At 43.2% G+C, this 12,351-nt stretch overlaps 1 protein-coding gene across 4 annotated transcripts in view; it reads left to right on the plus strand.

Annotated features, from left to right (window-relative positions):
• evlb (Enah/Vasp-like b) overlaps positions 1-12,351 on the plus strand; it is a 71,833-nt gene that overhangs the window by 5,094 nt on the left and 54,388 nt on the right. The window contains exon 1 of one of the 4 annotated variants that reach the window (XM_034075721.1): positions 8,338-9,045. The exons of 2 other annotated variants lie outside the window; for them this stretch is intronic. In XM_034075721.1, coding sequence (XP_033931612.1) covers positions 8,930-9,045 — 116 coding nt within the window. In that variant the 5' untranslated portion in view covers positions 8,338-8,929. Of the gene's footprint in view, positions 1-8,337; positions 9,046-12,351 lie in introns of those variants that run through there. One more of the 4 variants, XM_034075722.1, reaches the window with a different exon arrangement.

Genomic DNA, 12,351 nt, shown 5'->3' on the forward strand with positions numbered 1-12,351 from the left:
AGTCCTAACAAGGCCTAACTATACCGTACTAGGCCGAGCGAGGCCCTGCAATGGAAATACGCCATTAGAGTGTAGAGCAGTGGTTCCCAAAGTATGGGGCGCGCCCCCCTGAGGGGCGCAGAGGCATTGACAGGGCGCGAGAGACCAGGAGGAAAAATGGTTATAAAAAAATATATATATATCATTTGAAAAAGTATTGATTCGAAAATAATATGATACACGTGTGTGTGTGTGTGTGTGTGTGTGTGTGTGTGTGTGTGTGTGTGTGTGTGTGTGTGTGTGTGTGTGTGTGTGTGTGTGTGTGTGTGTGTGTGTGTGTGTGTGTGTGTGTGTGTGTGTGTGTGTGTGTGTGTGTGTGTGTGTGTGTGTGTGTGTGTGTGTGTGTGTGTGTGTGTGTGTGTGTGTGTGTGTGTGTGTGTGTGTGTGTGTGTGTGTGTGTGTGTGTGTGTGTGTGTGTGTGTGTGTGTGTGTGTGTGTGTGTGTGGTTGGTTAGCTTCTGGTGCTAGTGAGCTACGCTAACGGATATAAGGAGTCCTCTCCTGTCAGACTGAGAGACTCAGTGAGCTAAAGGACTCTCAGTGTTATCTCAGTGGGTCTCAAACGTTTTGGTCACGATTAATGTAAACAATTATTTCCGAGGCACACATTTATATGATCATTATAGCTATAAAAAATTAAGAGAATAAATGAAAAACAGGTATGAAATACTATATGACAGTAAAAAAAGAATAAAGTTTAAAAGGGTGATTTGTAAAATATCCATAAAGAAAAAGTAAATCTGTTAACAGTTCTGTTTCATATGTGTGTTGAGAGAGGCATCCATAGATCTCTTCATTTTGCGCACCAGATTGATGCATTTAACTTCAATATTTAAAAATAAATCTTCCCGGGGGAGCTTACCCCCGGACCCCCCTATGTAAGGTCCACACACCACCTATAAAAGTAGCACTTTACCCCTGCTTACACCTATATGCCGTGAGCTGATTATCGAGCCTTCATTGTAACAGTCGCGGGTACGTTATGTATTTGCGTGGGGATTGTTGCAGTAGAAAATTCCACTGTAGCACCCGGTACATTAATGGGAAACCCTAAATGTTTGAGCACCCTCTATGAAACCAGTGGCGGCGCCAGAGATTTTCTCTTGGGGGTGCTGTGGGGTAGCTTGACGTTTCATAGAGGGTGCTCAAACATTAAGGGTTTCCCATTAATGCACCAGCGCTACAGTGGCAGGGGTAAAGTGCTATTTGTACAAGTGGGGAGTGGACCTCACCTCCTAGTGGGGTCCGGGGGCATGCTCCCCCGCGAAGATTTGTTTTTAAATATTGAAGTTAAAAGCATCAATCTGGTGCACTTCGAGAGCAAAATGAAGAGATCTATGGATAAATCTCTCAACACCCATATGAAACAGAACTGTAAACAGATTTTCTATTTCTTTATGGATATTTTACAAATCACTCTCCTTTTAAAACAAACCGTTTTAGACCCACTGAGATAACTAGACTAAAGTTAACTATCTAAACACTGAGAGTCCTTTACTTCACCTGAGCTGAGGTTATCTGAGACTCTCAGTCTGACAGGAGAGAGTTCTCCCTCCACCTTGTTGTTGAAAAAGCTCCTTATATCCATTAGCTTGGCTAGCTAGCACCAGATGCTAACCACAACGATCTACGGTAGCTACCCACCGGTGCGCAATCTCTCTCTCTCGCTCGCGCACGCACACAAAATGGCTCGTGCCACACACACACACAGAGCAGAGCTTGAATGAAACACAGAGACCCAGAAGTAAGCTACTTGTACTCACGAGGCCTATGTGAGGAATCCCTCTCGCTTTCAGGTGGTTTTAATTGAGTGTCCACAAGTGGACGTTTAAGGACTAAAAAAACGATCAATTGTTCACTTTGCTGTTGGCAAATAATTTGGCGCTCTAGCTAACAGGAAGTCACTCAAGTGTCGCAAAGTAATTTAGCCTATGGGTAGGTCAAAAATCTAATGGGTGCTGGCCATTGGCCTAATCATGTCACCTGTGTTGGCTTTATGTTGTTGGTCAAACATTTGTTTGTTTCACATTTGCATTGATGTAATCAATAATTTTTCTAATTTAATAAAAATAATAATGATAATTTAAAAAACAACAAAAAAAAAACACATATTTCTGGGGGGTGCTTAGGGGGTTCTTTGGCAATCCTGAGGGGTGCTTCAGCACCCCCTAGCTCCCCCCTGTCGCCGCCCCTGTATGAAACGTCAAGCTACCCCACAGCACCCCCAAAATAAATCTCTGCCGCCGCCACTGAGCCTGACTTGTGTTGGGGGGGCCCCGACTTTTTTTTTTCTCCAAAGGGGGGGCCTGACAGAAAAAGTTTGGGAACCACTGGTGTAGAGGGTCTTAAAAATCTTCGGAAAAAATCTTCAAAAACTGCTCTCAGAGCCAAAATATACACTCTATTCAAATCATTTCAAAAGATTTCAGGAGCATAAATAATTAGTCTGGCCTGCTCAACTGACTTCATCATATCAAACGGACCCACAGTTCTGGCCCAATAGTGATCCGAGTGACAAAAAGTCCACCTAGCTCCCAATAGACTCCCATGTGAAATGTGTCCGGAACTTTCTTCAGAACAGAGAGAAGTAAACTTTAAACAAACAAACAAACTGCTCCGTGTCTATCACAACTGGACCTTCTGTAGACACACACACCCCCCGCCGCCGCCACCGCCCCCCCCTCCGCGGCATTATAATGTCCGTCTTTTCACTGAATTGTCGTCTTGAAAAGGGTACTCACTCCAGTTCCGCAACAACTTCATCTTCACCTGTTTGCTCTTCTCTCTGTGTCGAGCAGCAAGTTCAGTTGTCAGAACTAAGTGAACAACAAACAATGGCATAAAATATTATGAATATGTCAGGTAGTAATATATGTAGGCTATTTATTTTCTTCTCAGAGTGTACCAGAATGCGTAGTTTGTTAGTATTTCTAAAAATCTCCTGGGGGAGAATCCCCCCAGACCCCCCTTCTGTGGTTGGGTTTTCAGCATGTGTGTCTTTTTATGTTACCCAGTTCAGCTTTGATTCCATCATCTCATTAAACCTTTTTTAAAAGCATTCTTCAGTTCTGTGAAAGGATATATGCAATGTACTTTAATAATGTATGCTGAAAAGCGTATATATTACAGCACGATTTTTACAGCTAAAAACAATAATATTTCACATAATGAACATCATGATGTATTGATGAAGACTTCAAACTAGCAATTGAGGCCATAAACCCATCAGGAATATTATTACTTAGGTAATAAATCAAGTGAGAAGGAGGGTCAATTTCTCATAGACTTCTACACATCTGCTAGCCTTTTGAAAGAAAGCAGATTGAAAGCACTTTGCCTTTGGCTTCACTGTTGTAGCCACTGATGCCCTTCGTTCATAATTGGCATATCGGCAAAACTTCAGGAAAAGTGACACATTTTCACATATTTTCCCATGGTTTTGAAATATGCAACCACTGAAAATGGTATCGAAAAAAAGAGTAATAAAGACACATGGGCTGAGTCTCTCTAATAAGAGTTGTAAAAAAACGGTAATGCTGTCATCAAGTGTTCATTCATTTCGCTCCTGCCAGCTTTGTAAACCAATTTCTATGAAAAATGTTCTGTTGATGGGGCAGAAACAAAAACACATATGTGACAGTGATATCGCCTTGAGAGTTCAGCAGCTTTTAGCTTCACTGCTTGCATGGGGAACATGTATAATTGATACATAACTGTAGTTGAAGCTTACAGTTTGCAGCTGCAGCCACGTCACCTGTGAGTAAACACACGTTTGTCATAATGCAGTTAGACAAACACAACCCAAAATGGAGAAGGATGTTGCACACTATGATATATCCACTGTCAGGTGTGAGGTCGCGTGTCTCGTCTCTGTTGGGAATCGGTATAATAACACAGTGCATTCTGGGTGACAGCATCGTGGTTTGTGACTCATAAATATGCACGCTGAGGCGTCACAAGGCAGAGCGCTGAAGCTTATCTACGCACATGTGTGTGTGTGTGTGTGTGTTTAAGAGACAGAGAGGTAATCAAATCTTTGTGAGGGAAATCACTCTGTCCTCCCCTGTCCCCGCTCTGTCTCCCTCCCTCCCCCTTTGTATCTCCTCTGCCAGCTCCCATCGGTGTGTGTCGTAGGCCTACTTAAAATGATCGGCTCATGTGAGGCAGACAGTTTGTGTGTGTGTGTGTGTGTGTATTTGTTTCCAGCTGAAATTCAATCCAGAGGCCTGAGAGGATGAGCAAGTGTGAGTTAACTGAGGAGGCAGGAAACGTCAGAGATCTTTAACCTCCTCTTCGTCACACACCTCTCACACTCATTTAATCCCTTTTCTTTCACAGCCTCACTTGCATATAGCGTGACCGCACACAGGTGGATTGTGGGTGTTTGTGGGGATGAAGGGAATGCAGAGTCAGATTGGATTATACAGAGTTCGTGACTGGATACTGTAGCTGTATACATGTATTTGCACATTGACACATTCCTTTGTTTTGAAATGAAACTATAGAAAATAGGTCAGAGGGCCTGCACTCAGCTTTAACTCACTTCAACGCACATGTACGTCGGGTGTAGTGTGAAGGATTTATGGCCCCTTTTATCCCACTTTTGTCCCCCAATTTTAGGAAGCCAAGATGATAATTTGATACTCGAGTGTTCCTTGGGCAGGGTGTTCATATTTGTGTTATTCAGCCCGTGTTCGTGGGTCTGGTGGACCCACTGCCTTTTTGGGTTTCAATTCAACACAATCAAACTATTTTATATTAAAATACTCAATGTGGATGGTCATTGAAAATGTGTTCTGACACATGTTCTTCACAGAAAATGAGCCAAGGCCATTGAGTGTGAGTTTGAGAAAATAATGTATCATATAATTTTTCTTTAGCTAAATAATGAAAACGGGTCCCACAGACCCGAACACCATACAATGGTTAACAGTTAAGAGTTATTTTGTATTTGGCAGTGTTAGTGTTGTCTCTCAATATCCAGCTTTGTAAGGGTAACATAAAGGAATAAATCAATCAGTGAAGTAGTCAAAACATGTTTTAAGGATGAGATTTGGAGGGATTTTAGCCTTTGTAGACCATTTACATGCACAGAAACCTATACAACACAGGAAAGGTAACCCCCAAAAAGCACAATAGGGCCTCTTTGAAGAATGACTTAAAAAGCTGCATAACATTAGCTGATCATACTGCTTATTCATATATACATAATATGGTATATAGTGCACCAAAAGATAAAAAGTCCTTTCATGACAAAAAGATAAAGGTTACAGTTTTTCTTTTTTTGTACGTAAGTAAGTAAATGTCCAGTAGAGTTCTCTAATGTGATAAAGGTCAACCATACAAGAGTAATGGAACAGAGAAAATTCAGGCTCACATACATTCAACGGGTGTAAAGGGAACTGAAACAAATACCAATGTATCTGTCCGATTGTAGCCACACATCATCTACACGTTTCCCAAATGTCTCCTCAGCTTTACTCTGTGATACAACCATTTTCTCCCCATCACATTCTTACACACACACACACACACACACACACACACACACACACACACACACACACACACACACACACACACACACACACACACACACACACACACACACACACACACACACACACACACACACACACACACACACACACACACACACACATACACATACACATACACATACACACACACATGCTGTGTGACAGAGGCAAGGCCATCCCTCCTGCTGAATGCTAATAGCATAGTCGTGTTGCTACAGTAGCACTGGGACGCTCTCTATCTTTAACCTCTCTGTCCACACACACACACACGCGCGCACACACGCACGCGTGCACACACACACACACACACACACACACACACACACACACACACAGGGGGAGAGAGATGGGGGATGGGTGTATACTGTAAGGTTGGACGTCCTTTCCCCTTTCCTGTTCTGCCTCCCTTATTTTCTCTCATCAGCTCTCCCCTTGTTTTCCTCTCTCTCTCTCTCTCTCTACACAGTTTATCTCCATCCCACCCAGGCATTTTACTCCCTCTACCTGTCTGTCCATCTGTCCACCCCCCTCCCCTTATTTCTTCATATTAAAACCCTCCTCCCTCATGCGTTGTTGTTAAATCATCTCTTCCCCATCTATGACTGTTCAGTGTTTTTGTGTCGTCTTGCACTTGTCCTTTCTACTCACAGTGACCGTTTTTTCACTGCTCAGATAAAGACCAAGACCATTCATGATTTGTGGTTGTGTTTCAAAGTCAGCGGCCAGTGAGAGATAGTAAGGGCAGGATGCACATGACATTTCAATTTGTACATGATTTCATTCATTGACCTAACTCTTATTTGTACAATCTTTGTAGATAAATGCTGGGCAATGTGTAAGTTTGTGGCGTATAAAACAAGCTGAAATTCCACAATATACTCCATATCCATTGGGTGGATTTAAAATACAATGCAATCCGTCTTGGTTTAAAGATATCCCAGTAATGGTAGTTGGTAGGCTGTACAAGACAGGCAATGACTGTTACATGCTTTTCTGGAAATAAATCAGTTGTTTATGCTGGTTTTTAAAAAGTAAAACTTTAGGGCTCGAGCCCAAACGGCTTATAATAAGACGACACAAAAACAGCCCAATAATGTGCCCTCGGAAGCAGTTAATCATGAAGTGATTCAGCATTTCTATGTTTCATGATTTAAACATGTTTCTTTCTGCTGTAAAGTTGGGCAATTTTATATTGGAGTCTATGGAGATTGACATCCGGAAAACCACTTGAGGCTAGGAACTCTCTTACATCCTTCAGAACTTAAGTGTTCTGCTTGATTTGCACAGGAAGTCTATATTACACATTGTATTTCAGTTATTGGTGAAGTAAGGTTCATTTATGAGAAATGTAGAATCCAGTGTTTAAGAGCGGTCTGTACTACTTTTTCTTCATACGGTCTGTTGATAGTCGTTTAACTTTGTGGAAGTGCAGTTCGAATTTGTTGGACCACCCCTTTAAATCTGTGCTTAAACTGCTTAATGATGCCTTATCTGTGTGAGTAGCTACATGATGCAACTCATTGCAAGTCATATTTAGCTAGAAGCAAATGTGTTTTTTCCAGGGTTTCGCAAAAATGTGAACTAATAAAATATCATACGGAAATAAAAACGGCAAGGATGACATTTTATTGCCACAAATAATTGTGGCCAAACAACATTTTCAGTAGGCAAGGAGAGAACACTGAATTTCTGTCAAATTGCAATGTTTGACACCACAACGAATACAGAGCCAACCATGTCATCCAACAGTTCTGTAGCCGGTCCAATCAATGGAATTGCCTGCTGGCAAAACACAGCAGGACAGATGTGGGTGATGTGGCAGAGCTGCACTATAAAGAGCCAACGGGTGGGACATTTTTCTGGGATGTCAGGGAGGATGTACAGTAAATATGGGAGGAATGTATTGGTTATTGGTCGGCAGCTGTGATGTGGTCCCTATCCCAGAAGATTAGTGTTGTGGCCACATACCACTTACTTATAATATATATAATGTATAATCTAAATGCATCTGGATATACAGAGCAAGGGAGTATTACAGGGGACATTTTGGCACCGCACTCACATTTGGTTGCGTTTCCATTTATGTATCTGCTAATGACCCTTATAATATTCTAATTGTGTGAAGTTTACATGAATTGTGTGTGTGTGTGTGTGTGTGTGTGTGTGTGTGTGTGTGTGTGTGTGTGTGTGTGTGTGTGTGTGTGTGTGTGTGTGTGTGTGTGTGTGTGTGTGTGTGTGTGTGTGTGTGTGTGTGTGTGTGTGTGTGTGTGTGTGTGTGTGTGTGTGTGTGTGTGTGTGTGTGTGTGTGTGTGTGTGTGTGTGTGTGTGTGTGTGTGTGTGTGTGTGTGTGTGTGTGTGTGTGTGTGTGTGTCATCTAGAGCTCCACCCAAGCCCGGAATGCCGCCTCAAATCATATGCGAGAAAATACGGGAGCCATCAGATGAATTAAAATCTGTTGCACCTCCTCCTTTTCCTCTCCCCCGACACCCCTCCACGCGGGCTTACGCATCCTCGCCTCGGCCAATCAGCCAGCTGAGAGAGGAGAGCTGAGAGGAAGGGGGGTCGTTGGAGGAGAAGGGGGAGAGGGAGGGGCAGGACCAGCAGCCTGCGGGGCTGGCGACCCATCGTTCTTGTCACAGCTGGGAGGGGAGGGATGGAGGGAGGAGGAGGAGGAAGGGGGGGGGGGGGGGGGGGCTAGAGAGGGAGGAGGTAATCCAATGAGACACAGAGAGGAGAGGCAGTGTGAGGGCAACGCCTCACAGCACCGGGAATCTCTCTCTATCTCCATCTCTCATTTCCCCCCCCTTACCTCTGTCTCTGAAGCGTAAAAACCAAAGGACTCTCATCTCCCATTCAGTCTCCTCTCTGTGTGGCTGAGGGCTTACTTTCAAAAAATGTTAAGCCTCTCTTGCCTCTACAGATCAACAGTCTCCTTCATTTCTAATTGTGCTTCTCTACCTGCCAAAGGATGAATTCATGACCACAAACTGGGATTTTTATTGGTGTCTTTACATGAGGCAGCATTTTTTTTTTTTCTGGAAGTCATCTTTGTTCTCGTGCTCCCAGCTGCTGAGTGGTAGTAGGTTAGTGTGTCTGTTTAATGCCAGGTGATTGAATGTGCTGTACGCGGAGGAACTAATATGAGAGGGATGCCGTCCTGGAGGTAGCACTCTGTGATCCACTCAGGGAGAAGGGTTTTGGGGATGCTGTGGCTGAACTCCGACCTTTAGTGAAAGTGTCAGCGAAGAAATTCAGGACAAACAAAGAAAAAAGCAACAAATACGGACGGGTATTCCCCTACGTTTGTTGTCGCGGACCAACTGACCTAAGTGTCGGCTTTGTGTTGACACCATGGACATCAACCTTCAGTCGCAGCGGTTTTACTTCCCCCAGATCTACTGTGTGGAACCGGGGGCTCAGCCGCCTCAGATGCCTCAGCCGCCTCAGCTCACTGAGTTCAAAGTCAGGTAGGTTTCCAAGGGGAGGGAAAGGTGTTTACAATGGACCCATCAGTAGATAGTACTTATCCTAAATGATGGAATGACCTGGTGTTTCCATTTGCTTTTGTCAGATGTGTCAGATACACCCATGACTGTCTTTCCCTACAGATCCCCAGCTGCTGCAGCATATGAAGCGTTTCTGTGTACGATGAGTGCTGCTGTGAGCCGCTGGTTGCCCTTGCAGGGGGATGGGGCTGCATGCTAATGTATTAACTAGCTGTGCAGAAAAGTGGCAGACTCCTGGGCGATGCAGAGGGCATTGATGGCCTATGGAGGAGCTTGCCAAGTTTGGACGGACAGGGGGACAGTGTTATATTTGCCTGGCCCATTTGGTTGCTGTAGTCTCTTGTTGCCCGCCTCTGTGGCTCTTTTGTTCTCCTCGTGTTTACACTCTCTCTTCCTTTTCCTGCTACTCTTCTTCTCCAATCAGTGCGGAAAGTGCTCAGGTTGGCTTGTTGCATCCACAGACCCCCGCTGCCGTCATGGTGTCAGAGCGCTCAAAGACGCATGCTCAGACATGCAACAGCTTCCCGGCTCTTTGTCTTGTTCAGATGTTATTGTGCCGGATGGCGCTGTTGCATTCAGGCATGCAAGAAGTCCCACCTGATGCTGTGTGACATCCACATAAGAAAATATTTGTATTCACTCCAATGAAGCACAATTGCTTCAGCTTAAATGTAGCCATCTGTCCTAGTAAACATCACCGTCCATCCATTCATCTCTTGTGTGCATGTTCTTGTAATGGTGTGTGCGATACGGTTGCGATGCTTCCCCTAACAGCTCTGATTAGTGCAGCTTTAAGGGACTCAGCCAGAGTTTTGCACCACTAACCACTAAGCAGCTTTTATGTTGGCAGGTGCTCCAGGCTGGAGCAGCTTTATAGAGCTCCAGCGTGTCAGTGTTGAGGCCTGGACTCTCCCCGGTGGCTCCACAGGAGTCTGAGGGCGTTAACTTCTGAGTGACATCACCGGGAGAAAGAGAGGGAAAGACAGTGGGGCTGTATCCGGTTTTCTTTTTGTCTTAAACTGCTTTATTAGAGTTATCCTGGGGCTATATTTGGCTACCATACCTGGTGTGTGTTAGCAGGTTATTACATTTGTCTTGCCAGAAGGGTTACTCAATAGCCTAATAAACAATTGAACACGTTCCATCTACTGTAATTACAGTTCAGTGACCTTTTGTGTAGTGGCCACGTCGGCAAACTTCAGGAAACGTCAGCAAATATCAGTGTTTGATGTGGCTGTGTGAACCGCAATCTTATAAAACAAAACAACAGTCTGGCACATTTCCGGCAACACCTCCCTTCTTCTTCACTGTAAGAGTAAGGGAAACACACACACACACACACACACACACACACACACACACACACACACACACACACACACACACACACTGTGCATTTGCAGGGATTAAAGAGGTTTAAAGTGTGATGTGTTATTACAAAACCAATCTCATATGCAATATTAATGTTTCACAAATCAGATTGTATGCAATCAATATGCACATAGAGAGGCAGGGAGAGATATTACTCGAAATACGTTTAAATAAACAGACTGCTGTATCTATTTCAGAGCAGATTAATAACTAGTAATATTTCCCCTGGCGGTTGGAGTGTGTTCAGCACACTGTAAACTGTAAATAGACACTACTGCACGACATCGTCTACATATTATGACCAAGGTGAGCTCATTAGATCTGAGTAAGATGGAAGAAGAAGGAGAGAGATTGGAAATAGAAAAATGAGAAATCGAGAGAGACGGAGAGAGAGAGAGAGAGAAGAGGGAAATGAGAGACCATGAGAGATGGGGGGATGGTGAGAATAGCAATGCTAAGCAAAAGGAAGAGAGGTTGGATTGTAAATGTGAGAGGGAAACAGTGAGACGGATGGAGGGGAAAGAGAAAGGAGGCGTGTGGAGAAAAAGAAACATTTGATGATGGTTTCTGGTGGGGTTTTGTTGTTGCACACGCCTTGGAAAAACCTTTGTAAGGTATGTTGGGATAATGTCTTCAGCCTGGGTGCCATAGTGACTGTTGTAGGCAAAGTAACCATGACAACCAGTGATGGCCAATCCATGGGCGTATACCGACAAGTATGCTACATGTATGCACTGAAATGCGGAGAGGCAGATAGGGAGACCTTCTGCTTTAATGCCTCTTCAAACATTGAAGCAGAAACCTAAGATTCTCGCTCATGTGGTGTGTTTTATTATCTTTGTTAAAATTATTCTGAAGATCCCTTGCAGTGATGTGTATTTAAAAAGGTTAATAGGGTATTTCAAAATCTCAGTTTTGATGGAACTCCCTTATGTTAGCTACTTGCCAGTGAGCAAAGTGATCTTTTCTGTTAGCATAATGTTTCATTTGTGAAGACAAATACAAAAACTGATAAAATGTTAAAATGTTCTATCCTATCAAAAGAAATGAAAAAAGCAGCACTTCTCCGAATGTTTATTTTTTATTTCAAGCCCTGCTGATAAAAAAAGATGCTGCTAGCAATGCTACTTCTCTTAAGCTAGCTGTTACCTTTAGCCATTCCTCCATTGAGGTATGATATTCACCACACAGTTATATACAATTCCCTTCTCATGGTGGAACTTCAGTTACAATAATAATACATCATTGAACTAGCATGATTTTGGATACTTTTAACTGCAAACACATGATTACAAAGCTATCAGCACACCAGGAGGCAAAAGCCAAAGATTCTTTCTGTTCACTGTCTTCAGGAGACAGAAAACCGCATTGGTCGTATGATGAAATATTTAAACTGAACCATGTCATTTTACTCTTCTGACATGGGCTATATGTGGCCATGTGAATTAAGACGTTCATGTCCTAGAAGCAAAAGGTAGAAGTAGCGTGATAGTTTGCCAGTCGCTCTCAGTTAACTATGCTATTTCCCTTGACCTTGACCAAGTTTCCCTTTTTCTTATCCATTCATTTTCTTTTTACCCTAACTATAACAGTTGCATATCAGAACAATCATGATGAATAATTTGTGTAACAGCTATTTATAGTGGCTTTGGAAAGTATTTATGAATAACACATTACTAAATGACCTACAGTTTTTGAGTTTAGAAGTCTTCTGTCAGCTAGAGGCATGATTTCTCAAAGGGCATCCAACAACAGCAATAATTGTGCTGGTCACTCTACGATAACTTACATTAACATGGCCCGTGCTTAATGTCTTCTTAAAATCAACATGTATTTCAATTCTCTCTACCCTGCTTTTAAAATTGGATTTTCGGTACTAGCTAAAAAGCTCACTCT

This window comes from Pseudochaenichthys georgianus, chromosome 24 (assembly GCF_902827115.2).
Source record: "Pseudochaenichthys georgianus chromosome 24, fPseGeo1.2, whole genome shotgun sequence".
NCBI lineage: Eukaryota > Metazoa > Chordata > Actinopteri > Perciformes > Channichthyidae > Pseudochaenichthys > Pseudochaenichthys georgianus.